The 26,890-nt window shown below is 40.2% G+C and overlaps 1 protein-coding gene across 1 annotated transcript in view; it reads left to right on the top strand.

Moving 5' to 3' along the window:
- The window catches only part of CLMN (calmin), a 76,265-nt gene that overhangs the window by 36,017 nt on the left and 13,358 nt on the right, over positions 1–26,890 (top strand). The window contains exons 2-8 of the mRNA XM_054635185.2: positions 14,542–14,603; positions 17,092–17,187; positions 18,737–18,820; positions 21,324–21,416; positions 22,677–22,864; positions 24,640–24,833; positions 25,851–25,933. Coding sequence (XP_054491160.2) covers positions 14,542–14,603; positions 17,092–17,187; positions 18,737–18,820; positions 21,324–21,416; positions 22,677–22,864; positions 24,640–24,833; positions 25,851–25,933 — 800 coding nt within the window. The remainder of the gene's footprint in view (positions 1–14,541; positions 14,604–17,091; positions 17,188–18,736; positions 18,821–21,323; positions 21,417–22,676; positions 22,865–24,639; positions 24,834–25,850; positions 25,934–26,890) is intronic.

The raw sequence follows: 26,890 nt of genomic DNA, 5'->3' as shown, positions 1-26,890 counted from the left end.
TACTTTTCCCTCTCCTGGAGTGCCTCTGGTACCAGAGCTGGCTGAGCACCAGCTGTCTCAGACTTGAGGAGTAATTAGTAGTGCATCTCTATTTTTGTGCCAGAGGTTAAAAATGTTTTAGGGCTACTGCTAAAGTATGAGATGAGGACTTGCATGCATTGACTTTTGGAAGTAACTTGAACCACAGGTTGTTACATAATGTTGTTACATTAAGTTATTAAAAATAGGTGGATCCTGAGAAATTGTGGGATTTAACTTGAGTGGGCAAGTTTCAGGGATAATAACTCAGCATTGATTAGCCCATCTCTGTAGTTGAGGAACAAACTGTTAGTACAAGATGTGAGTGGAGCAACTGTATTTAGAAACATGTTTCCAGGGAAACATTAGTTTCCCTGGAAGACAACCCTGAGACATGAAATTTTATGTGACTCTTGGGACAAATGTTAAGTTTGAAGACTTTTTCTTCCCCTTACTTTTTATAGCAAGTACATTCTGCTCCAAATTCATTCGCTTCAAACCTGTATGGAAAAACCTATTTTCACTGTGGAGTTCAGTATCTCTGTGGATTTCATTAAGAAAAGGGCCCACGCAAGCTGCATTTCAAAGATCCATCTCTTGCACAGCAACTCAAATCAAATCAGTGCTTTCCAAGCAGACCCTGGCATACCATGCAAAGTGTGATTTAAAAGAGCAAGGCTTGAGATGTAACTTGGCTTCTTGTATGACATCAGACAAATCAATCAAATGTAACTTGTTTGTAAAATCAGTACAATGATAATTTCTTATGTTTGACCCTGAAATTGCATGGATCAATTTTATAAGTGTCTAAAACTCCAGAGGAAAAGGGTGAGTTTATACCAGCAGAAGGTTTTTCCTTTGACTGGCAATTCCTTCTGAAGCCAGATGATTTCATCTGTTAACCCCTTGGCAGCTTCCTTACCAGTGAAGTTCTCTAGAAGACTGCTGTATCTCACTTAGTGGGCAAAGTTTATGTTCTTTATGCAAGGAGATCTCTGTTGAAATTGTCTAAGTACTTTTTGTCATTATTTTGAAAATTTTAATCTGTTCATGAACTCAAAGTTTTTATTTCTCTTCATGTTGTCTGTGACAAAAATATGTCCTTTGCTATATAATCGTACTTCTATACCTGTTTGTATCTTTTTATTTTTTTTTAATGGAGAGAGTTGGCTGAAAGTGTCTAAGTGGAAGGATTTATATAATAAAGCTTTAAAATCCTATGTTTAATGGTCACAGAAGTAAATAAATTGATTATTGTTTTTCCAGCAGAGACATATGAGCCAATACTGGCATTCGTAAAAGCCACCACTTATCTCCATTTTTTAATTTTCTGGTCAAGGTAGGAGAGGAAGACAAAATTTGTCTTGCGAACTTGAATGACCCATGGTCCTTTCTTCTCATCTGTTGATGTGAAAGTGTCTTTGTTTGCTTACACATGTGAGGTTTAATGTGACCATCCTACAAAAACAGCTACAAAATTAAACCTTTTCAACGTTGAAAGAGCAGAGTAACTGTTATTTATTATTTTATTTATAATGAAATGATCTACAGATTAAATCTGTTTGTTTTAGAAGACAAATAAAAGCTAAATCCTGATGCTTATCCTGAGCTGTGGGTGCCGTCAGGGAAGATCCTCTGTGGGACACAGCTGTGCCCAGAACGCTGCAGGATGTGAGATGAGTGAGGAATGAAGGCTCTGCAGCCCTTAAAGAGATGTGCTGCATGTTGTGGTGTCATAGCATCAAATCCTGATTAAATTATGTGCTTAGGGATTTCTGACAAGCTTTTTGTACTTAATTGCCACCCACGTGTTTCATCTGGCATGGAATTGTAAGTAATTATTTTGCTGTCTTTGGTCCATACATGCTTTCTTTGCATTTATCAGCTGCTGATCTCCAGCAGAGCAGCAAAGCCCTGTTCTGACAATGTGTCTCCACTTAGAGGAATCCCACCTACTCTGCACACACCACAGAAATGAAGAGTGTTCATGTCATTGGTGTGGCTGTTGGTGACCATTCAAAAACAAACAAAAGTGAAATTACTGGTCTGTCAGCCAGATGCAGCTGTAGGCAATAGTGTGAGCTGACTGGCAGTAAAGCAACGTGGAGCAAAGTTATTTTTCAATCAAGTTAGGCTTTACCCTACTAATCCACTGAAACTGCAAAGGCTGTTTTCAGTAAACTCGTCACTTTATTAAATGGGAGTCAAAGCCAAAGGAAATCCACTTAAGAAAGAAAAGTTAAACAATGTAATTCTGCAGCTGTAGAAATAAATTGAAATAGAGAAGGTATATTTTCAAAGTCATTCTTACAGCTAAATTTGAGTCATAATTATTAATGGAAAAAATAAACTAAAGGGTAACCATGAAAAGTGTCTGTGAAGTTACATTAAAACAAAATTCCCATCCTGACTTTTCTGGTGACTTTCTTATGAATGTCATGTTGGTGAGCAAGGGAGGAATGGCCTGCTGATGAAGTTCAGTTGTAACATTTTCTCCTCTGTTACTTCCAGTATCAGTAACTTGCAGGGTTAGTAGGCAAAAGGTGTTCCTGTCTTTACAAGTTTACTGCACTGGGGTCAATATGCAGGTGCAAACAAAGCCAGCACAAGAGAGGCACACTGGTGTATCAACTCCTGTTGGCATTCCTTCCTTGGCTGTGCAAATGATGTTATTGATCAGCAGTTTTGGTGTTGTTGGATAGATGAATGATGAAAGTAATCTTATGAATTCCTTATTTACTAAACAATAGGGCCTGACTTTGCTGTTAGTGTTTGTGGGTTCAATTTCAAGTTAGCTTCAAAGTGTGAGTGATTGCACTGTTACAGATGAGAAGCACAGAGCATGAAAATTTACCCAAGGCCTGAAAGGAATTCCCACAGGCATTTAAGATTTTGAGCCTTCTCCTTGACATACCTTGCACAGGATGTTTTTATAGAGGTCATACTCTGGTATCCATAACCTTCCTAGCACTATTTTGTAGCAGAGTCTAAATGCTGTTTTGCATTGAGAGTCATCTTATTTTTTTTAATGATACCTCAGTTTCAAAGTAGTATCTTTTGCTTAAAGACTTGATGTTTCCCTGTTGTCATGCAAGAGGCTGCAATCAGGTTGTTGCATTCCTGATTTTTTTTTTTCTATGAAGATTTCATTGTGTTTCTAATCCTGAGGGGAGCTGACTGTATGATCATGTTTTAGTCATGATTACCCATTCTCTGCTCTGACTTTGCTTGTACTAGGGGTGCTGCAAGTGCTTTGATGGTGCTCATTGCCATGCACACTTCAAGCCTGCCAGAGTCCTTGGAATACTTAATAATGTCTTTCCATGATCTCAAAATGACACACAATGGGGATATGTGAACTCTAGCTCTCAAAATCCATGAGTCATGGCTCATATTTCTGAAATGTTTTGTTTGTTTAAGTCATTTCCTAGCTGCAAAGGCACAATAGGCAGAATGGCTCTGTCTTGGCTCTAGCACAGCTCTGTGAGATACCTGGCCTTCATTATAAAAGAATTTGTACAAGTAATTTACAGTCTTAAAACAGCTTTGAAATCTCTAGGTCTGAGCACAGGCAGGGCCTGAGTGAGGAGATTTTGTCATCCCATTCACCCACAGTGCCAGTGCCCGTGCTGGTACTAGCTCACCTGATCTCAGTGCTGGTGACAAGGTGTTCAGACACCAGAGTCTGTGTGCAGTGCAGCCTTCCTTATGCTTTTGGTGTCTTTTCCTATTTTGCTGGATTGTTCAGCTCCTTAAGGATTGCCATAAGGAACTGGAGTGTGTGGTCCTGACAGCATTGGTGTCCTCTTCTGCTGTTCATCCATCCATCCATCCATCCATCCATCCATCCATCCATCCATCCATCCATCCATCATCCATCCATCCATCCATCCATCCATCCATCCATCCATCCATCCATCCATCCATCTCATTCCCTATGGTTGAAGAAAAATGGAGGCTAAGGTGCTGATTTTTTCCTGTTGGAGAGCATGCATGTTCCAGCTCTAAAGGTAACTGGAGGCCTAAAGAAGGTGGAGGTATCACCTATTAACCATATCCAGCACATACCAGCATTCCTCTGGGCTGAAATTGCCAGGTGTGCCTGTCAGAGAGAGGAAAAAGAGGCAGAACAGAAGCTGACTGATTAGAGCTCTTCTGACTCCTCCAACAGCAGGAATGCTGTCAGCCCTCATGCTCTGAGTTATTCCCATTGCACAACATTCCTTATTTGATATGGCAAATGGATAAAAAGCCAGGAGGAACATGCACTAACCATAATCCTATTGTTAGGGGTTGGGGTGAGGTGCAAGGCAGTGCAACAAGGGGAGCAAGAGTGAGCTCATGTGATAGTGTTTGTAAATGTAAGTGCTCTTGGGCCAAGGGCTGCTGTACACAGTGGGCCAGCTCTGCTGCCAAAATGTGGCTTGACCCTGCCCTTGTGCTGGCCCTGCCTCCCATGCCAAAATTCCTCTGCTAGGGACTATGAGGTATATTGGAAGGTCTGCCTTTCTCTGGAATATCAGATTAACTTCTGAGTACAAGCTAATATAACAAATAGATGGTTTAGGTCCTGTTGTGGAGTGTATCTCTTAAACACATCTCAGGCAGGATCGTTACGCATGCTGGACACAGATCAAAGCAACAAAATGCCTGTTCTTTCCATCAGCTTTTTTTTTTTTTTAAATTTTAAACTTGGCTTTTGGAAAGATGTGATGGTGCCATATGAGCACTGCAGGTTGTATTAAAGGAAGGGCTTGTTGCATGCATGATAATTGGTCCCTGAAGTTCTTGCTGCTCCCATTTGCTTTTTTGTGACAGAAGACACTGCTGTGTCTTGTCCCCAGGGATGAAAAAGTCTGATAAGGAGGATGACAGAGCTGATGAGGTTGAAGGTACAGTGCAAACACACTGTATAGTTATGCAGTAATGGGGGTTTTGCTTGGAAGAAGATTTTCTTGCTATGGGTAAAATTGTACATGAGGAATGTCTCTCTGGTAAATTTTGTGTTTGGAAATGTCCATAAACAACTTGCTTGGCACTAAAATCCAAATTCTTTTACGTTTGCCTTTCCTTCTAAGTGGATGTTCCATGTTTTGGCTATGAAGGACAGAGTGTGAATTTTCATGGTTCCCACCATGTTCTCATCTGAAATTTGGAAAATAGTTGCAAAAATTAACAAGGTAGAGAGGTGGTGGCTGTCCTGGAAGCTACGGGTGAGCTGTTTAATAGCAAAGTGAGGAGGCATGCCAGTGTCAGTGTTAAAGATGCATGAAGTGTCTACCCCTCACTGTGCTGTGGTTTTTGATGACATTGTTTTAATGCCATAAAATGGAACTATTTTACTGTTGGATCCTCAGAACAAGAGAGCTCATACACACATTGCTCTTCCTTGGGTTTTCATCCTGGCAGATTTGTTCAAACCTGCCTTCAGGCACATAGCTAAAAATGTGGAGCTCCATCAAGAGCATCAGTGAGTCACTTGAGGGCTGCATTTCCACATTCTGTGAGACTCAGGGAAAACTGGGATTCTGAGTGTTACTGCAGGCCTTAATCCAAACCCAGTCCAAGATTTTGTCTGACACCTTCTAGTTTTGATTAATTGGTAAGCTGTGCCAATATCATTTCTGAACTATGTTCATACATTATAACCTGGTCTTAGAGCCTGCTGGAGCAAAGGAAAGACTGCTGCTGATTTCAGAAAAGTCATTTCTCTGCTCACTTTTGAATAATACTCAGGACTTTCAGCTCACCAGGGTGCAGAGGGAACCAGGCTTTCTGCTGTGCTGCCCACACAGCCTGTGTTAGTGCTAGAGGGGCCAGGCTTGGGATCTTCAGGGGGAGATTGACTTCACTGAACACTTAGAATTTTGCCGTCCTTAGTCTGCCTGTAACTTCATCTGTGGCAGCCACCCTTTCTGGAAAAGCAGGAGTAACTCTTGAAGCCTCCTAGAATACCTCCCAACAGGTCATTCAAGTCAAATGGCAGCTTCTCAGGAGTATGTACTGGTACTGCATACTGAGTATGCTAGGCTCTTGCATTTTATAAAATGCATCCTAAAAAGGATTTCTACTATCATTCAGCTTTTTATCCATTTTAACCTAACTTTGGCAGCCTATGGTCTGCCTTCATCCATTTTTGAATGGTGGTTGCCTTGCACTGCAATACAGCACCTTATATAGTGTAGCTCCCACCTCTTACACTGATTTTTGGTTTCGTGTTCTTCTCTGTCCCTCCAAAAGAGGCTTGTACCCTCTACTTCAGATCACATGTCTGGCCCACAATGAACAAAGCATCTGCTTATTCCTCCAAAGCCAGAGGATTTTTCTCTAGTAAATATTAATCTCCATAAATCTCTTCAATCTTTTGCTCTTAGAGTTGCATGTATTTCTGCATGTCTCTAATATTCACCTGATTACCATGCTCCTCACTCTATTTCTTCTGTGCTGCTTATTGGCTTTGATAAGAGATATTAAAAGGAAGAGTAAGTGGGATAGAGGCAGAAGGCTGCGTGGCTCTGGATTCTGCATATCCACACAAGGCCACTCCATTTCTTGAGCACACCACTGGGTTTTGGTGGTCCCTGCACTGGGTTACTCTTTCTGGCTCTTTCAGTTCTGCAAATATATAACTAAGTTTTACTTCTGAACCTCTTCTAGTGGTGTCCAGAAGGCTTTGTAAGCATTCCTTGGTTTGGATGATGTATTGGCCAGGTAATCTCGAGTTGTTTGGGGACAGTGGGGGAAGCAGAAAAGAGAAATCCAGAAGCCACCAGCACCCCAGCAAGCAATTCTTTGTGATTTCAGGGCTTTTGCAAGGTAGTTCTGTGACATGTTCATGGTTGCCTTTCCTTACCTGATTTTAGAAAATGAAACTTCTGTCTTTTAAGTTTCCCACAGGTAAAGGCAAATTCCAAAGAAGATAATGTGCCTCTGGCAGTTGTCTTCTCAGCCTTTCTGTGGTGCTTTAAAGGTCCTGGTTAATGACAGGGAGAGTTAAAGACTGATTTGTCTAAAGAAGCTCAGGAAACTGCCTGGGACTCTTCTGTGGAAAGTGGATGTGTTGCCAGTCCCCTGCTCCTGTGCTTTCTTCATTCTACTCTCAGATTTAATTACAATGGTTTCAAATGCATAAAAATACAGCTAAACACCAACCTGTTAACATTAACTGACAAATATAGGAAACAGTGGGGCTCTGGGCATGTGCTAGTTCTCATCTGATTCTGAGTGTCAAGAAATATCCCTGAAACATAATGTGGGTTTTGTTTGGCTTCTTTGCTCATCTCAAATTATTCAGGCTTTAGCACTGTTGTCAGATATGATGTATAGCAGAATATCTTACTGCATTTCAGATTTTGATGTTTCAACAAAGTTAACCAGCCAAAAGGATTTTTTTTCCCTCTCTAGGAATGAAAAAAATGTGAAGAATAAGGAATGCTTCACAGTTGAAGCTTTCTAGGTTTGCCATAACAAATAAAGGTAAATGCAAAGTGGAGATGGAATGGACTGGACTCTGTGACTAGCCCTTACTTGCTGGATGTAGGATGGTTTCTGGAGGATGATGTATTTTTCATTTTAGATGCCACAAGCTAAGAATGCAGATCTTTCCAGGGATCACTTAGAAGTGATACATGGAATACTGATACAGATGCTGATATGGTTGTGGGACCTACTTCTCCATGTGGGAGGGAAAGGTCTGTGCTGGTAAAACCATGTCAATGTGAATTTTATTCAAGGGCCATTTCTCTAACTGATAAGAAGATAGTGCTAACTGGTACCTGGCTGAATGTGGCAACTATGATTTTGTTAGTTTCAGAGGGGTGCTCCTGATTTTATTTTTGAGCAAGTACAGAGGATCTGATTGAAATAGTCAAGTAGGTAGAAAAGGTGCAAGAGGTTGAAATTGAAGTTAAGCATTGTGCTTTAAAGCAGAGTTCAATATGCCAGCAATGACAGGGGTGGGATATTTTGCCCACTGCAAAGCTGGGGACCTCAGTCCCAGGAGGTGAGCCATTTGGAGGAGCCAGTACCAGTGCAGCAAGCAGCACTGGAACATCAGGAACTCAGGGCGAGGAACAACTCTTGAACCACAGCGTTATTGGTTGTTGTTGCATTTCTCCTAATGGCACCTGCTGGTAACAGCAAACCCTGTTTCATTTCAAACACAGAAGGAGGTACTATGGTCCTTGAACAGTGTGTAATAAACCACAAGAGGTCCTGCACAGCCTGAAAACCCCTTGCTGGATCAACACTTAAGTCACTTTTTAGATCAATTTCAAACCTGTTGAATTTAACCTGGTTAATACTTTATTTGAGTCCAGCAATCTTCACGGTATACACTGATGTCTGTTTCATTCAGTGTTCAGAACAGAATTGCATTTCTCTTTTTTAACCTTGTCAGATTTTGTTTCATAACATTCCTGGTATGTAAATGAGAAATTTTGTTATTCTTTTCAATAACATTTCCCATGTATATAAAGAGTAACGTGAACAAAGATGTTTGCTTTGTGAATGAAGGGTACACGGAGGGGAATCTACCATCTGCCACTACTAAATTAGTTTTCAAGGGAAAATATAAATCCCTCTTATTGGAAGCTATTTTGATCAGCTCTAATAGTAATATTTTATGTAGGATTTCTCTTCCAAAGCCCAATAGAATTTACAAGTAAATTCATCTAATTCTTTGGCAAGAGAAACATCTGTCTCAGACATTATGAGGATTGAAGCACTAAGAGTTTTTTAGAAATCTCATATTCATCTTGTAGTATTTGTCTGGTGCATGTAATCTTAATATACCAATTGCTGCAGTAAATATTTTGCTATAGCCAGACACTGAAGTCCAAAAGAAACCTGTTTAGCTGCAGCTAATGAAAATGTAATGCTTGGGATCGTACAATGTTTGTGTTCTGCAGCACCAACCTGAGTTTTAAAGAATTTTGAACCAATAAGACTTGGACTCTGCAACTTTGATGGAATGAAAAAGCCTCAAGCTTTCAACACCTGCCATAGAAATTTAATAAGGACCCTAATAAATGGGTCAGTTTCAACAAACAATTAACTTAACAACTTCATCTGGAGGGCTTAGAGGCCCTGTTCATAAGAGGTAACTTGAGAGCGGACTCATGTTATATAGTGTAGTTAATGTTTGCTTTAGAAAACCAGGGTTTTTAAGATTTAATATTTCATGTGCTCCAGATTACATCAAATTGGCATATGGTACACAACAAAGCCTCCAACCCCTGTATAGATCAAACAGAAAATTTATATTAATCTTCTAAGCTGTTTGGGGATTTCTTAAGCACAAGGAAAATATAGAATTCACAGGAATTCATAAGCTTATAAAATTAATTTTGTGGGCAATTTGGCTAAAATTTTTCCTTATATTTTGATTATGCCTTTAAAATTCACACTCCTACAAATATGGAGATTTTTATGTGCAAGTACTGAGTATTCACAGAGCAATGTTGCTGGACTGCACCAAATGTATGAGAGGAATGTTTTGAGCTGTTTTTTCATCCTCTTGTGAAAACATTTAATAGAAATTATGTCTCTGAGCATTCATAGTTCAATATGTTTAATGCAACTCTGTGTTGACATGAAACAAAAGTACAAAATTTAATTGCACTTTTCCCTGCCCTACTTTACACATTTAATGTTAAACTCTCCAGTTTTTTCCTGTCAGTTGCTACCCCCACAGCCAGTCTCTCCTGCTCTCCCCCTTTTCCTTCTGTTACAGTACACCTTTAATCATCCTCCCTGTGCCAGATGTGTTGCTTACATGTGCTCTGTCCTTGGGCTGTGCACCTGAACTTTGTCCCTTGTATTGTATTTGAACAGTAGAAGGTCTCTTGGACAAGGATCTGTACTTCCCATGGGTTGTCTGTATCTGGTATCTGTCATCAGCATCCTGCATCCAGTGCCTGACCATGTACTCTAACTAATGGCATGGGCTTTATTTCCTGTAGGCAATTTCTTGCATCTATCATCATCTCAAATGAGCATTTTTAGGTAAAATCCATTTTCTAAGATGTCAGTCTGGCTTCCTTTGTGAACACTGTTTGCAGAGAAAGGAGTATTCAGATTTTTTAGTATGATGCCTAGTAATCAGAAGTACCTAAGTTGTGTCACAGTGCAGGAACACCCGGTTTAAAATCCAGTTCTCATTTTATTTAGTGGCCTGGAGTTCAAAAGTGGATTGTTCAATGTGTGTTCATTAGAGACTGATTGATTGCTTAACTCTATGAACGTGAGTTTGGGGGTGAGGAAGGTAGAAGGAGAGGAATTTGCATTTCCCAAGACTTAGGGTGTCTGAACCACGTTCCACTTCGGAGTTAGGCTGTAGTATTTAATTATCATACATTTCCCCATCTATTTTTGTTGTGTAATAAGAAGTGTCATTTTCTCCTGATCAAAGACATTGGCAAATGCTGGGATACATCCAGAGGCATGCACATTATGAACTGGTTCTGTGGTGGCCACTGGGTACTTATGAAGTGAATATGGGGTGATTATCCTGGCAAGTTATTGCCTCTGCAGCCAAGGGTGGTTAAAGCATCCTCTGTCACAGTTAGATGGCCAACACCAGCATTTCCATCTGGAAGACTTGCTTCTTGTTAATGGTGAGTGTATCTATAGAGGCTGAGCTTGTGGTAGAAAGCAGGAAGGTGGATTTTGTGCTAATTACAAAACTGGAACTTGGCAAGATGTCTGGAAGGTAAGTTGTAAGTAGATCTACAAGCCAGCTTGGCCTGTTGTGAAGGTTTTAACGTCATTCGATGATAATATCCTAGATGAAATGCTAATAGGTTTGGAAGCAAATTTAAGTGACCTTCTGCTTTGCTTTGGGAATAATATCCATACATGCAAATCAAGCAGTTTCCTGAAACTATGTAATTATACACCGACAAGTGTTCTACTCAAATCAGCTTCCATGTTTCATAGTTCCTTGAAGTGCCCAGCCTCATGGTGGTGTGCCTCAGAGGATTATTCATAACTGGTTCTACAACAACAGAATAAATAGTATTTAGAAGCAAATCAATATTTGCTATCTCCAATTTGCTGTTGAACATAGAGGCTCTTAGGGATTGGCTTCCTGCAGGTGATGCAAACAGTAGTGACCTTTGAGGACATTTGGGAGGGGGAGAAATGGCATTAGCAAATGCCCATGGAATTTCTAGACTGGTGGGGAAGGAAATAGTGCCACACAGGAAAGCAGCAGAACTCCCTTGTGCATTAGCAGCTTAACCCTGAGTTTTGCCCAAGTGGTTTTTGAACTAGCTTAGTTTTATTCTTTGAGGAGTTAGTTGCCTTTGCCATAAGATTTTATGAAGCAGTATATCTTTGTGAGTATTGAATACTGACTAGGGTGCAGTTACTGGGGCTGAGCCAAATTCTGCTGTCCTCCAGGACACAGCTGTGGGGCAGAGAACTGTGTGGGTTATACAATAGGGTACACCCAATCCTAACAGTACACCTTTTTCTTCTCCAGTGACTTCTTTCCCTCTAAATTATTGCAGTTTATGCCTGTCAGTGCCTACCCATGCACTTTGATAAAAACATTGTGCCTCTTACACCCTCCTGTGAAAGCATGTTGTAGTTGGGCTTCCTGCAAGAGTGTGGAAGACCCAGCTTCTGTGAGTGGTCAGAATTTGTCTCTATAATTTTTCTCTTATATCAAGGTCTGAGCTGAGCTGAATCAAAAAGGCAATTCCTGACTTTTTACCTTCCATCTTTCAATTCAATCCTCACAGCAGGCATCCTTCTTTCCCAGTGTAGGATTTGTTTAGGGGCCAGCCATATGGTGGCTATAATTATTATTTTATAATAGTGTTATTGCTCTCTAGCTGCCCAGTAAACACAGTGCAGTTTTAGTAAACTATATACGTAAGTATAGGAACTTTGGACTTGAATGATTTTCTTCACTTTCATATAATATTAGGTGTGAAAGAGAAAAAAAGATTCCATTTAATTTATAGAAACTGCATAAAGTTTATAGAGTCTCTACAATCATCTTAAATGAAAGGATTGTAGAGAGGAGGGGCTGTACTGAAACTGGGAGGTCCACAGTGCTGGAGCAGAATAGCAGTTAAAGGCACACACCAGTAAATACCTGTGCTGAACTTTCCCATTAAATCTGCCATTGAGCATATGGACTGCATTAGGGGTTTGTGTGCCTTAGGGATTTTATAAACACATTTCCTCTCCTTTCCTCTTCCTCTTCCAGTTACTGTTGCTTTAGAATTTTACAGAATCAAACAGTGCCCATTCTGGGGTCATCACTCTTCCTGGAAAGAAGCTGTTTGCCATAGAGACAAATTCATCTCAGAAACCTGTCTGTGTATGCAAGTGCTTTCCTGAATGTGCCTTTTTTTAATGTTTGGTGTGTGAGCTTCCCAAAGCAGTAATACCAGCTTGGCTCACCCATCCTTTGAGACATATGTGCAACTCCTGATTTGCATCATGGCAGAATTTCTGCAGCAAAATTAGGAGCCAGTGTGTGCTCAGTTTTATGGATGATCTGTAAATAAACACAGCTCTCTTTTGCATCCTTATTTACACTTAAAGTGAAGGTTGCCAAAGTGACTGGTGAAAAATATGACAAGAAACCAAGCCACTGATGAGACCAGAAAACACTGTGGTTGCTTCTGTGAACCTTTCTGTGTTTCCTTTTTGATTTTGGTTGACATTGGAAATCTGTGTATCCAGCCCATTTGATAAGGTCCCCTTTTTCTTTTCTGAAGCCTGGCACTGGTGCCCATCCAGGCATTCCTCAGCATTTCAGACAAGTTTAATGGGTTGCCCTGCTGCCTACTGCTAGCTCCTCTGCCTGTTCTGTACACCTGTATTTGAACAGAAAGAAGCATATCTGGGAATAATTCTGGCTTAACCTCCACCCACTGTCCAAGGTTAATTTTAACAGCTCGATTGTCGAAGTTACACCCTGGGTGACACACAGCACTTCTGCTGCTCAGCCCTGGCTGTGGGAGTGAGTGCATGGAAACCCAGTTCTGAAGCTGAGGTGCTGAAGAAAGCAAAGCCCAAGAAATATGTGACACATCTCTCAGTTTATTGTACTTTGAGATTTGTAGGTGGTAAATGCTGTGGCTGTTTTTTACAGACACTCCGGAGCCCTAATATAATTTACAGTTTCATTTGGAGAGAGCTGTTTCAAATCTTTGCACATTCTTCTAAGAAATTTTAAAAGAAAAGCCAACAGCAATAATTAGTTTGGCATTTTCTATGTTTTCTAAAGCACTTGAAGGGTAATGACTTTTTTTAACCAATCTTGGAGAAAATCAGGTTTTATGGAATAAGACGTCTTAAAAGGCCTGAATGGACATCAGTGACAGATGTACTTCATGCTGAAAAGCTCTATTCCACTGCATCAAAATAAGGAAAACAGTTATACACATGATTAGAGGCTGCTGACCCTTTGGTTCAAATGATCAAAAAGAACAATATTAAAATTTGATTTACAGAAGCTACTGCTTGGCCTGTAATCAATCTGACCAATAAAAGCAACCCAGACTTTTTCAGAATGTGATTTCCCAGTAGATAGGTTAGCTGTTTTTGTAGGGCTGAAGAAACACAAAATGGTTTTAAAATATATTTGATATGCTCTATGAGTAAATTGAAATACTAGCATATTACTAGTTTTAATGGGTTTTGTTCATAAATTGCCAGATTTCCTTAATTCAAGTGAAACTTGGTAACCACTTGAGAATAATTGTCTTTAAAGTGAAATATTGCTTTGACATTCTACTTCATTTATATTAAATATATAGTTTACTCTTTTATATTAGAAGGTAAATGAAAGCTGGTCAGTAATATGATTCCCCTTACACTCTTGCCATAGTTCACTATGGAAATGGATTCAGGAAATGGCAGATGTGATTAAAAACTCCTCAGCTGGCCCAAGAGCTGTTTGTACAGCACAGTTCTGGCGAGGACAAGCACTCCTAGTCGTATTGCAATATAAATAAAATGATTCTTCAGCCTGGGGACTTGGAATTTTGATTCTAAATCACTGGTTAAGAGACTGGGAAGATGGGATTTCATGAGGCTTTTCCATTCATAAGAATGAAGACAAAAGTGCTGTGTTGGTCCTGTTTCCCTGGGCATGCAAATACATTGGAATCCACTCCAGCCCAATTTGCATGAGGGTGTCAGAGCAATAATCCTATAAATTGACACTGAGGGGTCAAGCTCAGAGGGTGACAACACTGGAGAGCTGGCACAGCACATAAATGTTCACCTCGCAGAAAGTGAACACTGAAGATTGCAAAACTAAGAAATTCCTTCCTCATGCATTTTAAATGCATCTACAAGTGTACAGCCCATGTCTGGTCAAAGAAATTGAATAAAACACTGAAACTGGACCTTATATCTCCTGATTTAGAATATATTCATTTTATTCACCAAGTTCTCATGAATTCTAACTCTTTTGTGCATCAGTTTTTGAAATTTACTACCAGTTTTCTCTCTTCTGGAAAGTTAAGTGCTGTTTTTTGTTTCTGATATTTCTAGTTGAACGTGAAAATGTACAGAAGAGGACCTTTACCAGATGGATAAACCTGCACTTGGGAAAGGTAAGACTGACAAACAGTCTTGATATTGTGATACAAGGACATAGCTATAGACAGATTGCAGTTAACTCCTCTAAAGTAGTTAAATTTTAGAAACAAAGTTGACATCTGTGCACATTTTGGGGGAGAATGAGTGGAAGCTCAAAGCCTGTTTCTGTATTAATTAAACTTCATTTCCAGGCACAATGAAAGCTTGACTGGCTTTTATCATCTCAGGTGCATTGAAATCTTTAATGCCATTGCCTGTTACCATGAGGGTAGAATTTTCCCATAGAATGCACCCACTTAAAATCAAATATTATTGAGGCTCTGAGATGATGATGTCTGTGTTCTTCTCTGAACGGGAAGTTTGAACATCTAAGGAATCATGGCTAAAGAAAGCTGTTCTTCAGAACCTGTCTTCATCCCAGATCTGAAGATGGAAAACAGTAATTCCTTATCAGTCATGTTATTGGGGGCAATATGATGGAATCTTCACATATCCACTTACATCAGAGAGCTAATGTTTGGACATCATATCTTTAAGTTGTAATTGTTTCTTAATGACACCATAGTATGGCTCTTAAACCTAAGATACTGTTCTTATTTATAGTAGATAAGTGCTACCTCTCCTGAGTAGTTTGTCACACAGAGATTTTTTTTGGTGTTGAGGTTGAAAAGAAAAAAAAAAATCCTGATATTAATGAGACAGCAGCAATGCTTAGTGCAGGATCTAAGAATGAGACCAGCTTTATGATCTACTCAGACTGGTGATTGAGCTTCACAATGCTTTAGTAAGTGCAGTTAAATTTCAAAAAGTACAGAGTGGGACTAGGTTTGGGCTGACTCTCAGTTTAGTAGTTCTTGAGAAGTGATTGCATTCCAGACACAATAAAAGGGTTTTAGAAGAAAAGCATCACATATAGAGTTGCTTAAGTCCACTACTCTGCAGTGAGTGTTTTTGAAGGCATAAAGGGATCCTCCTAAATCTCACTGGAAAATCAGAATAAGGCTAGTTGGAAATGTTTTGACTAGCAATTGCTCCCAAGGGCCTCTCAGAACGAAGACAGTGTTACATGATGCCTTCATGAATCAGGCTCCAGGGCTTTAAACTAACTGTAGGTTTGGAACTTGTCAGAAAGGGTTGTCAAATATGTGACTGCAAAGAACGTCTTTGATTTACTGAAGGAAAAGGGCTGAAAAAGGCTGAAAGGGTGCTGTTAATTCTGGTGTGCCAGGCATATGAAGTCTTAGAACCTTTGTGGGCAGGTCAGCTTTCTCTGGAGTGAATAAATTTTTTTTTCCTCTCTGATTCAACAAATAAAAATGCTTTTCTGGAGAAAGGGTGAAAGCCTTTTGCTTTATTAATACATTTCCTGGAAGTGGTGTAATAACCATAACCATGTAAACAATGACAGCTTCACTGAAGCTGTCTCTAATTACAGGTGATTCCCTGAGGAGACTCACTGAGAAAGGTGTCTTCTGCCTTTATCCTCAAAGAGGCACTTCTTGCACAGTGGCTTCTTTTTTTCAGAGGCAGCAATGAAGTCTTCTTGTACTTCTTCAGGAAACTTTTGGTGTGATCCTTCTTGGGTCATCTCTTGAGAGGATCTGGCTCTGCTGATCATGGGATAATCTGGAGTAGTCTGAATTTCTGAGCTCTGTTTGTTCTTGCTTTAAGTACTGAAAGAATAGAAAGTGTTTGGGGTTTAGTCTTTCAGATAAGTTATTTAATTTTGAAAGGAAAGATATTTTGCTTTATTTCATGGAGCATTGTTTATTCTCTTGGCTAGATGAAAGACCAGTAATGAAAATGTGTGGTCCCAGTTTGCCAGGAGCAGTGCTGAATCGAACAGAAGTGCATTGCCCAACCAAAGATGAAAAGATTGGGTTCTTTAGGGACACGTGAGTGAGTGGCACCTGAGCAGACTGCAATTGCTGCAGCTGGGACTACCCCTAAGGGCTGAGCTTGGCTGGGTGCCTTGAAGTGCACACATCTACCAACACCGTAGTGAAGTGAGGAGATGGTTCTCTTTGGAGGAGTTTGCTGAGAAAAGAGAGACACAATACAAGAAGTTGCTTTTCAAAGTACTTAGAAAATGCTGGGAGACAGAATGGCACCACTAGAAGCCTTTCACATGAGAAGGGACATTGTGGCTGGCTGGATCATGGGCTTATTTCTGTACAAAGTGGTATTTGCTTCTGCTGGACGTGTCTTAGTCTGGGGGACCAGCACCCAAGCCCTGGGTGGTTATTCCTTAGGCAGAGTATTTAGGGTTAGATTCTGTTATGGGAAATCTGGAATCAGTCCTTGTCTGATTTCAGTTTTAGCTCCAACATTCATAGGTCAAAACTGCCACCAATGTGAAGAACAATCAGCTCTTTCTTACAGCAGGCTATGATTTACTTCTTGTATCTCTGTCTTGTAAAATTCTCCTTCCATCTCTCTGAAATCATGATGATTTATCAAAAAGCAGTGTTTTAAAAACTACCTGGTTTCTTTTCTTCACAGTGCAAGCCTCCTTTGAAAGTGAAAGACTTGTTTATTGATATACAAGATGGCAAAATCTTGATGGCGCTCCTGGAAGTCCTGTCAGGACAAAAGCTGGTATGTACAGAGAGGGGGAAACCTGCATTCCTAGGAGCTTGGTATGTTACAAGCAACAGTGTCTGGATATTCAAGGAATAAGGGTGAATTTGGGCCCATGTCTTGCATAATGTAGTAAGAATTTCAGCAACTTTGTTGTCATTTCCTTATGCTACAGGTAGGTGTCCTGAGCTATAGTGTAGATTTCAAGGAAATATGACAATGAGGTGTAAATGGCGTGTGATCATTGTTAATGTTCCTACCCCTGAAGGGTTTTTAAGGATTTAATACTTTAATGCTCACACATTCCATTTGGAGATTACCCAAATTACATTACCAAGAAAACACATATTTGCTGTATCATTTTTTAAATCCCTAAATTCTGTTTCTATTTTGTCTAAGATCATTATGACACTCAGTAGCTCTTCTGATGCCTGCTGTAGGTCTGAGTTTCATTCATTGATTAGATGAATTAAATTCATTGATTTAGACCATATTAGTAAGACTAATGAAACCTGAGTTTCTTTCTGGTATCCTGACTCAGGTTTCATTAGTCTTACTAATACCATCTCAATCAGCAGGGCAAAGCTTTACTAATCAGAAACTTCTTCTCTCCTCCTTTCTTTGTAAGAGCTGTGTAAAGTTCCACATACCAGAAATGGAACACCCAACGCAAATATAAATGCCCAGTTGACTTTAATGTTTTCTTTCTCCATCAATCTTGTCATCAGAGCTCTCACACTTGGGTAAGAGGAGCAGCTGTGTCACCACTGCAGATGCACCTGGTGATGCTCTGTAGTGACTGACCACCTGCATACCCTGCAGCAGGAATGCCCCCTGAATGTGTGCTCACACATTCAGAGTCAAGAATATTTTTTAATGTTCTTAAAGGTTGGCAGAGCTGCAGCAGAAGTAGCAGTGTCTCTATGTGCATTCCTACAGATTGCATTGAGGGCCAGGCTTGAAATGAATTGAAGGGGGAGATACATCATGGTAAACCCCAGGCTATGCTTTGGGAGGTCAGGGAGGAGGTGAGAGAAGGGGGTAAAGTCAGCTGGCTGCATTTCTTGTTAGCTGTTTCTGCACATATGGGATAAAAACAGTATGCCAAAGTGGAATTGCAGGGAGACAGGCATGCAGAATCTTTCATTTCTGCCAAAGTGAAGGTTTTTGCCTCCCACCTGCCTGTGCCTGCTATTAAAACTGCTCATGCTTCCTAATTAGGATAATTAAATTTAATTCAAGACAAAAGAAATTTTTTTATTATGAATTTTCAGGCAAACCTGATCCTGTGACTGAACATGGCTGGGGAGTGAGTACATAAATAATCAATGTGGCAGGCCCAAGAGAGTGGTAACATCTGGGGAGCAAGGAAAATTGGTTGCTCACCCTGTTTTGCTACAATTGTGTAGTTGAAGCATTCTACTGCTCGCTAAAGATGGCAATAATTTTTCATAGATAGATTTCCTTAGCTTTATTTTGCCTCAGTGCTTGTAGTGTTTTAAGCTGTGTATGATGTGGTGAATGATTCCACCAGTTTTAAAAACAGTGTGGCAATTCTTTTTTCCAGATGCACGAATACAAATCTTCAACCCATCGCATTTTTCGTTTGAACAACATAGCCAAAGCACTTAAGTTCTTGGAGGACAGTAACGTGAGTATTTTCAAAGACTGGTCTTAATATTTTCTCTTGATGTGTGCTGCAAGTTGTAATTGTTGCTAATCTGATGTGCTGCATATATGCAAGAGAAGTGTACTGCTCAAGAGGCTGTGACTTACCTTAGAAGCAAGGCTGAAAAGCCATATAAAAATGCACTACAAGAACACCTACAGAGTCTAAAGCAAGGATTATTTGCTCATTTTAAATGTTTAAGTTCAACAGGATTAAAGGATCAGGAACCCAATATTAAAAGAAAATAAAAAGAAATGCAAGTAATTTTTATGACTTGGGTCTTAGTGGCATTACTTCAGTTACACTGATGGCAGATGACTTTCTTTTCTCAGAAATACTTTCACTTATAGAAATCATGTATTTTTCTGGTAAACTGGTTGCTGCAGCAGCTGATCATGAGTCAAAAGCAGGAGAAAGTGAAACTGGGAACATGATATAAATGCATAATTCCAGGAATCAAAGCCTTACAGGGATATAACTTCCCTCATAGTCAGTTTTGTACTACCACAGCATCATTTCCTACAGTTTTAAGTGACCAACTGTGATCAGACCCTGTAGTTGGAAATGACTAATTCCTTTTATTTCTCCTGTGATGGGTTTATTCCAAAGCCTTGTGGAAGTGGCCTGTGTGTTGTTGAGAGTAATGGGGTCAAGAGAAGCCCCAGCCATGTAACAATTCATATACATGGATCCTTCAGAAAGAGTAAACAGATATTGGGCTATTTCCTATAAAGGATTCAAGGTTAAACTTCATGGCTGAGGAGGGATCAGTGTGTGCAATACCCTGCCTTGTTTGGGATGCTCCAACAGCAACTGGTGTCCCTTTGCTGCTTCCCTGCACTGAGTTTAGCTCCTGCTCCAGCAGCAGTGCTTGTCATGCAGGAGAGCTGCTGCAAACCCCAGTGCAGGAATGAGCATGATATGAGGTCTCAGCACATCTTTTGTGACTTTGTAGGTGTGGGAGGTTTAACATCCTTTGCCTTTTTCCCCAGGAGAGGATGTGAAAGGTCAAGGAGTTGTCCAGTAACTTGCAGGTGTTCCAGCCTCCCTATGGAAACTCCATCAGTAGGGGCTGATCTGGCCCTAAATGTGTACGTCTACACATCCTGCTGTAGAGCTGCTAAGAAATATTTCACATATTCCCATATTTCTTAACAGTTTCCCAGTTGATGCTTTGTACCCAAATCCAGCTAAGGCCCACTGGCAGATGAGATTATTTCTCTCTGTTGGTACCAGCATTGGGAGAGCTGCAGCTGAAGCATATCTGGTTGCCAGGACCTCACTAGGTCCTCAGTCAGCAAGGCTAGGAAGGAGGAACCTTGAATGCAGGTGGCTTTTTAATTAGTAGTGCTAAAAACTACTTTCCTCTGGATTTCCTGTTCCCTTAAAAGTAAGCAGTCAATATCTTCTAGCTGAGTTTCTCTTCTGGGCTAGGTGATAAACATAAGCAGCAGTAAGAGGACAGAGCTCACACTAAGCAGTGAAATGATAAATGTGACTTGCTCCCCATTTTGGAGAAACTATTATTCAAATGGACTAAGTCTTAAAGGTTTTCCCATGCCAAATACCTTGGAGCTAGCAAGAAATCTGATCCTTGAAATATGACAACTAGAGGTGTCTTCTTGCTAAGACTGAAAATGTTGTGCAAACTACTAGATAAAAAGTTATTTTACTTTCCTTTTTTCAGCTTAACCAAACCGGTTAGTGAAGGGCGGTGATGAAAGTGTTGGCAAAATGCCGTGGCTGCCAAGAGCTTCAGGGTTAGACATTAAACCCCAGTGGGTGGAGCCCGACAGTGTCTGTGGAGCTGGGGCAGCAGGGTAGAGCCCTGCTGAGTGACTCACCGTGTCCGGGATTCTCGGAGATAAATGGGCTGCTGGGTGCCATGTGCAGCACTGACAGCTTCCTTGTCTCCTCCCTCCTCCGTGACCTTTGCCAAAACCAAATCTGTGTTGTCTAAGAGAATAACATCCTGGTGTTATCAGCTGGAAAAAACCTCAGTGTGGGAAAGTCTAGAGTTTGCTTGGGTTAGGCAACCCTATCCGTTGCTAACTGATTTAATCAGAACTCTGTGACAAGCTGTGTAAGGTGGGATAAGGAAGGAGAAAGGAGATGCATAGAAAAAAAGAAGCAAGCAGATCTTACTAGGATTTTAGATTTTTGTATGAGAAATGACTCTCTACTTTTTATGAGTGGGGTCCCATCTTCCTCTATTTTTGTATGGAGGAAACACATTTGTAGTCCCAAAAATGCAGAACTGAGTTCACTTCTGTTCTGCAGACTATCCTGGGGATTTCAGAGAGGAGTTCCAGGAGAAGGGTGATTTGATCAGGGCAAATGTTCATTAATACAAGATTGCAGCATTGCTTTTTTGCTGGCCTGTCAGTGGCAGCAGTGGTATGGACATACCCAGTAGTCTCAGTGCATTTTTTGTACATACCTTGCTGCTTTGAATTTGGCTCTGAATTTATGATCTCTCCTACAGGTAAAGCTTGTTAGCATCGATGCAGCAGAAATAGCAGATGGAAATTCCTCTCTGGTACTTGGACTAATATGGAATATAATCTTGTTTTTTCAGGTAATAAAATTTAAATACTTTAACCATAAGTAATCAGTCTTCATGGTATCCATCTATTTCAGCTGAATACTGATTTTTAAATTGGTTTTTAATCCTAAAGAACATAATTAATCATGCTAAACCTGAGCTTTTCCCCTCCTAATATACATTAATTTTATACTTGCAGCTGCTTTCATTTTACTTCATTGGACCTATTTTGATGTAAATTGGAGACAATTTAAGCCCTCATTTAACTTGGACCTGAATTAGAGCTTCAGATTACTACTTTCCTTCTTTCCTGTGCCTTCTCAGGGTTCTGTTCCAGATTCCCTGGAACTGAACCAATGTCCTGGGTATGGTTCCAGGTCACAGTTTATTTTCAATAACCTTTACTGGATTTGGTCCAATGTGGTGGGAAATTCCATTTAGAATCACTGTTCTCTGGAGACTTGCTCAACACAGCAAAAATTCCAAACTGATATACATGGTCATATGAAAGATCTCAAAGGACCTGGAACTGATAACACATATTATCAATTCCTGAAAATTGATTCATCCCCAGGCTGAGATTAAAACTGCTCCCTAATCTACCCATAGTTTGAAAATTACCATCTAGACAATCCCAAATTCTAATGGACAGAGAGAGATGGAGGGAGGGTTCTGCAACTCTCATAAGACTGCGAGGCCCTTTCATTCTCTTGGTCTGATTTTAAAAATGGCTATAAGGTTAAAAGGAAGATCTCAAAGTTGCACTGGGGCCTCTCTCCCTGGCTGAGCTCCTGAGGGTGAACAGTGCTGCACAGAACCAGTTTGGCCAGGCAGACTCACAGGCAAAGATGCTGTGAGCAGAACCTGCCACCCTGGCAGCAGCGGGCACGGGAGTGGGGGGACCCAAAAGCAGCAGAGTCTCAAATGTCAGTGCTGGCCAAGGACAGGAGTGCTGCTGCAGGTCACCATTTCTTGATGAAAAATATTTCACTCAAGCAATTCCTGTGAAGAGAACAATTCATTTAAACTAACTTTTCTTTCAAGGACATGTTTCTTTGCTTTTTGTTTAATTTGCGCAGTTTGGCTTGAACTGGGAGCTTGCTCTTTCTGTTGCCTGGGCTGCTGCTGGCTGTCATGCTTGTAAAATACAAGTTGAGAGTTAAAATGAACAGGTTTATAATTATCACTTAAAATTCAGCTATGGCACTGATCCCTTTAAAGTTTGCATGAAAACAAGGACACGATGCAGCCAGTGATAAAGCAGAACACTGTGTATTTCACCTTTTATTACAGATTAAGGAGCTTACAGGCAACCTCAACAGGAACTCCTCCTCCTCCAGCCTGTCCTCTGGGCCCAGTGGTCCAGAATCAGATACATCCCCCAGCACTCCCAGCGTGGAGAGAAACATGTCCATTACAGTGAAGGATCAGCGCAGAGCCATCAGGGCCCTTCTAATCTGGGTGCAGAGGAAAACCAGAAAGTAAGCTAACAAACCTTGAACAAAACAATGTCTTGCCACCTGCCCCTCTGAAGCTGAGTCTCTTTTCTCTGTCCTGCCCCATGGGTGTGTTACCATGTGCTGTGGCTTCTTCTGCTTTTGAATTTGGGGAGCATAGGGTCTCTGAGGGGGTGTTTCACTATGACCATGTGTTCACAGCAGCCATCTGACCTTGAAGGCCACTGCTGGCTCCACAGTTTGAGTGTTAAATGTTAACTTGCACTAACCTGCTTGGTGCTGTTTAAAAACAGGATCATTCTCTACTCCCCAAACCCCAGCTTTCATGCAGTCTCTTTGACATCTTTTGCTGATTAATGGTTAGGTATAAGGAGGGGGTGAACTGAAAAAATAAATGTACCGAAAGACTTTATTAGCAGCCTTTTAAATTAAGCAGTAGCCCAGAGGAAGCTTCTCTGTGTATTGCAGATTGCCTTGAAGGACAGAGCCCCTACCAGAGTCCCTCCTTCCTCAGTATTAAAGAGGGGAAGGGGATGAAACTTAAGTCACTTCTCTTAAACTTGTAACATTTGAGTGGGTTTCCACTGCACAAGACATCTCTCTCCTCTTTAATAAAAAGTGGTTCTTTCACTAAAGCATTTTGTGTAGTAATGCTTTACCCTGGCAGAGTTACTAACAGGTTAAAAAACTGTAGTGTAAGATGTCTCACTGTAGTGTAAGATGCACATGCAAATGCTTGGAGTGTATTTTACATGTATTGTTATTTGAAGTAGTGACTGGCAGAGAGTTTTTATTAAAGAGGGAATGTGTCAAAGTTACCTATACAGGTTGGTTAGCTGAATATTTGGCGTTTTTGTCTCTGGATTTATATCTTGCCTTTGAACACAAATTTTCTAGTGTTGAAGACAAAAATTTAAATCTTAAATACTTGGTCCTGTGGACTGCATCATCACTTGGTTATCTCCAGTGAAGCTAAGGGTGCTTGCTGACCAGATAAACTTGCCCCCTGTAGTTCACTGCTGTCAGTGCAGACCACAGAGGAAGTACAGTTTTAGTCCAAAATAATGCTGATGTAGTTATTAATAGGTGTAACAAAGAAAGTGAGGACCTGAGAAGTAAAGGCCACAGACTTTTCAGCCCAGTTAAAGAGTGCAAATTGAAAAGATCTAATAAGAGAAAATTATTCTTGCAACTGCAGTATTTAAAACATAATAGCATCATTGTAATCCTGTTATCTCATGATCTGTGCAGAATTTTCTATTTTGGGGCTGTCTTCCATTGCAAGTTTGATGGCTGTTTTTCCTCCAAAACTTTGGGCATCTAACACTCTTGTGGTTTATGCATATGCTGACACCATTTGCATTTGGCAGATTTTCTGCTATAGAAGGCCAAGTACACAGGAATGTGAATCATTTATGCTTATGTGTTTAAATATTTAAATCTTGGAAGTTTTCCCAAGCTATGGCATTAAAATGCTGGAGAGCAACAGAAACAGGAATCACAGAGACATTTGGTTTTGTGAATGTTAAATGTGGTTGCTGAATTCTTAAGGGCTTTGTTTTCACTAACTACTTCCTACAAGCAGGTTGGTGTCAGCTGTTAGCCACACCAATTCAGCTTGTGAACCCATGTGTTTTCTGAATGTGTTTCTAGATGTTGAAATCCAAAAATATCTCAAATATGACAAGTGCTACTCAGCAACCTTACGTTTTAACTTTCAGGAGTCTGAAAATGATGATGCCTTTACTTTGGATTTTGTTAACAAACCACCCATGTAAAATGGATGTAATTCTGTTTAGGTATGGCGTTGCAGTCCAGGACTTCACGAGTAGTTGGAGGAGTGGCCTTGCTTTCTTAGCTGTCATAAAAGCCATAGATTGTACTTTGGTAGACATGAAGCATGCACTGGAGAAATCAGCCCGAGAAAACCTGGAGGATGCTTTCAGCATAGCACAGAATAAACTGGGTGTCCCTCGGCTCCTCGAACCTGAAGGTAAACACATCAGCTTTTTTGGCTAACACTCAGTCCACAATGAATTCATGAATATTGCCTTGTGATACATACCAAAAACCTCACAGTCATTAGGCTGCTGATGGGATCAGTGTGCAGAGCTTTTTAAGAAGAAAAATAAAAATGGTCAGTGGCTTGTAATTGTATGCTTCCAGTCATATTTGTAATTGTATGCTTCCAGTCATTTGTAAGCTCCTTGAGGTCAAAGATCTTACTGTGGTTTTAGCTATGTACGCTATGCCTGTGTTTAGCTATGTTTATAGCTGGTCCTGGTTCCTGCTTAGATGCTTTGTGACATCTGCACTCTTAGAGGGCATTAATTGTTGTGCTGAGGGGTGTCTCAGTGCATTAGCACCATTCTGTAACACCTAGGCTGCAGACCAAATGTCGCTCCAGGATGAGCTGTACGAGGCTTCCATACCAGGTAAATGGAGAGATACCCATTCAAATGCATCTGCATCTTCCAGTTTTCCCTTTGCAATGCATATATACACACAAGTATTGATACCTGTAAACCTAAGTGTGCATGTGTATATAAAATACGTATAACTGGATTTCTTGTTGTTCTTTTAACTGAACTCTACGAGACCATCACTAGGCCTTGGTGTCATGATTGAAAGCACAATTGCACTTTCATCACCTGTTAGAAGACTGGGCCATTCTGCTAAAAATAAACCTCTGTATTGTCACTCAACAGCAGCCAACTGTCTAGTGACAACAGCATGAATGGCAGTATAAAAGTGAATGAAAAGGGAGCCCTGATCGGGGTTCAGTATGTGCTTGGAAATAGGAAAAAGTGAATGTGAATGGGATGTTGAGAACTCTGTCAAGTGCCATCAGCAGTGAAGAGCATCTCTCTTATCTGTCAGAAAAAAAGAGAAGTGTTTGTAGCTGTTATTTCTGTGCCCATAATGGCAGGATAAATGTCTGACAATCTGTTCCTCTGCAAGAGCGTTTCAAAGCTGTGTGTGCTCAAGCCCCTCGCGTCTGTCTCCACAGATATCATGGTGGAGTCCCCCGATGAACAGTCAATTGTGACATATGTGGCACAATTCCTGGAGCACTTCCCAGAGCTGGAAGGGGTATGTGTTTGCTGCTATGTCATGTCATTTCTTTAATTTGCCTTGGTGTACGTAATAAAGTCAGATTTATTTTCTAGGTTTCTTTTTAGCTATTTAAAATAAACAACAAACCTGGAATTGATTTTTTTCACATTTTTGTTAAATCCAGTGAAATGGGTTTTCATTGGTGATTACTAAAATGCTTTAGGTAGAATTGTGCTTTTATACATTTACATCCAATTGTAACTCTCAGAGGTTAGAATTGGTTTCATAGGAATCTACTACTTTGCTATATTGGTTTTAAATAAGACTGAAATTTATTCCTTTATCTATAATGATTCATTGGACTTTGAATTTAATTTTTACTTCTATCTTCTCAAGTTTGAGGGCCATGATCAGTCTGAATTTAGCAGGTATGAGACACAAGACCCCATAAGCTGAATCTTGTCAATACAAAAGTAAAAAGCACTCATTATAAGCATGACACAAACTGCAGTTTAAATGACCAGGACTTTGATGCAAAAATAAAGAATTGAGGATTAAGTAAGGGTTGGCAGTGTCAAGAACTGGCAAAGGCCTTTTGAAAAAACAGGCATTTTCTCTCATTTCTTGACTGAAGGTTACAGTTGGCATATATTTTGTAGTTGATAAAATTGGTGGGCATTACTAAAGTAATTGGAATTAAAATTATTATAGTATTCTAATAATTATTATTAGATTAGATGAGCAATAAGATTGGTTGACATTAAAACTTGTTGACACTTTTATGAACAAAGTTAAAAACTACCTTTCTTTTAATAGAGTCTGTTGGAAGGGAATAATCTGGTAGATCAATGTATTTCACAGTGGATTTATTGGAGTTGTTAGATTTATGTTATTCCCAGGGTTTGGGATTGTGTCAAAAAGCCAAGGCAGTTGTCTCCACAGGTGCAGCAGGGAGAGATAAATACGTTAACAATTGAGGAGTAGGCTTGTCTG

The sequence above is a fragment of the Agelaius phoeniceus genome, chromosome 6 (genome assembly GCF_051311805.1).
Source record: "Agelaius phoeniceus isolate bAgePho1 chromosome 6, bAgePho1.hap1, whole genome shotgun sequence".
Taxonomy (NCBI): Eukaryota; Metazoa; Chordata; class Aves; order Passeriformes; family Icteridae; genus Agelaius; species Agelaius phoeniceus.
The sequence above is the reverse complement of the archived record's forward strand: the minus strand, read 5'-3'. Positions and strand labels throughout refer to the sequence as shown.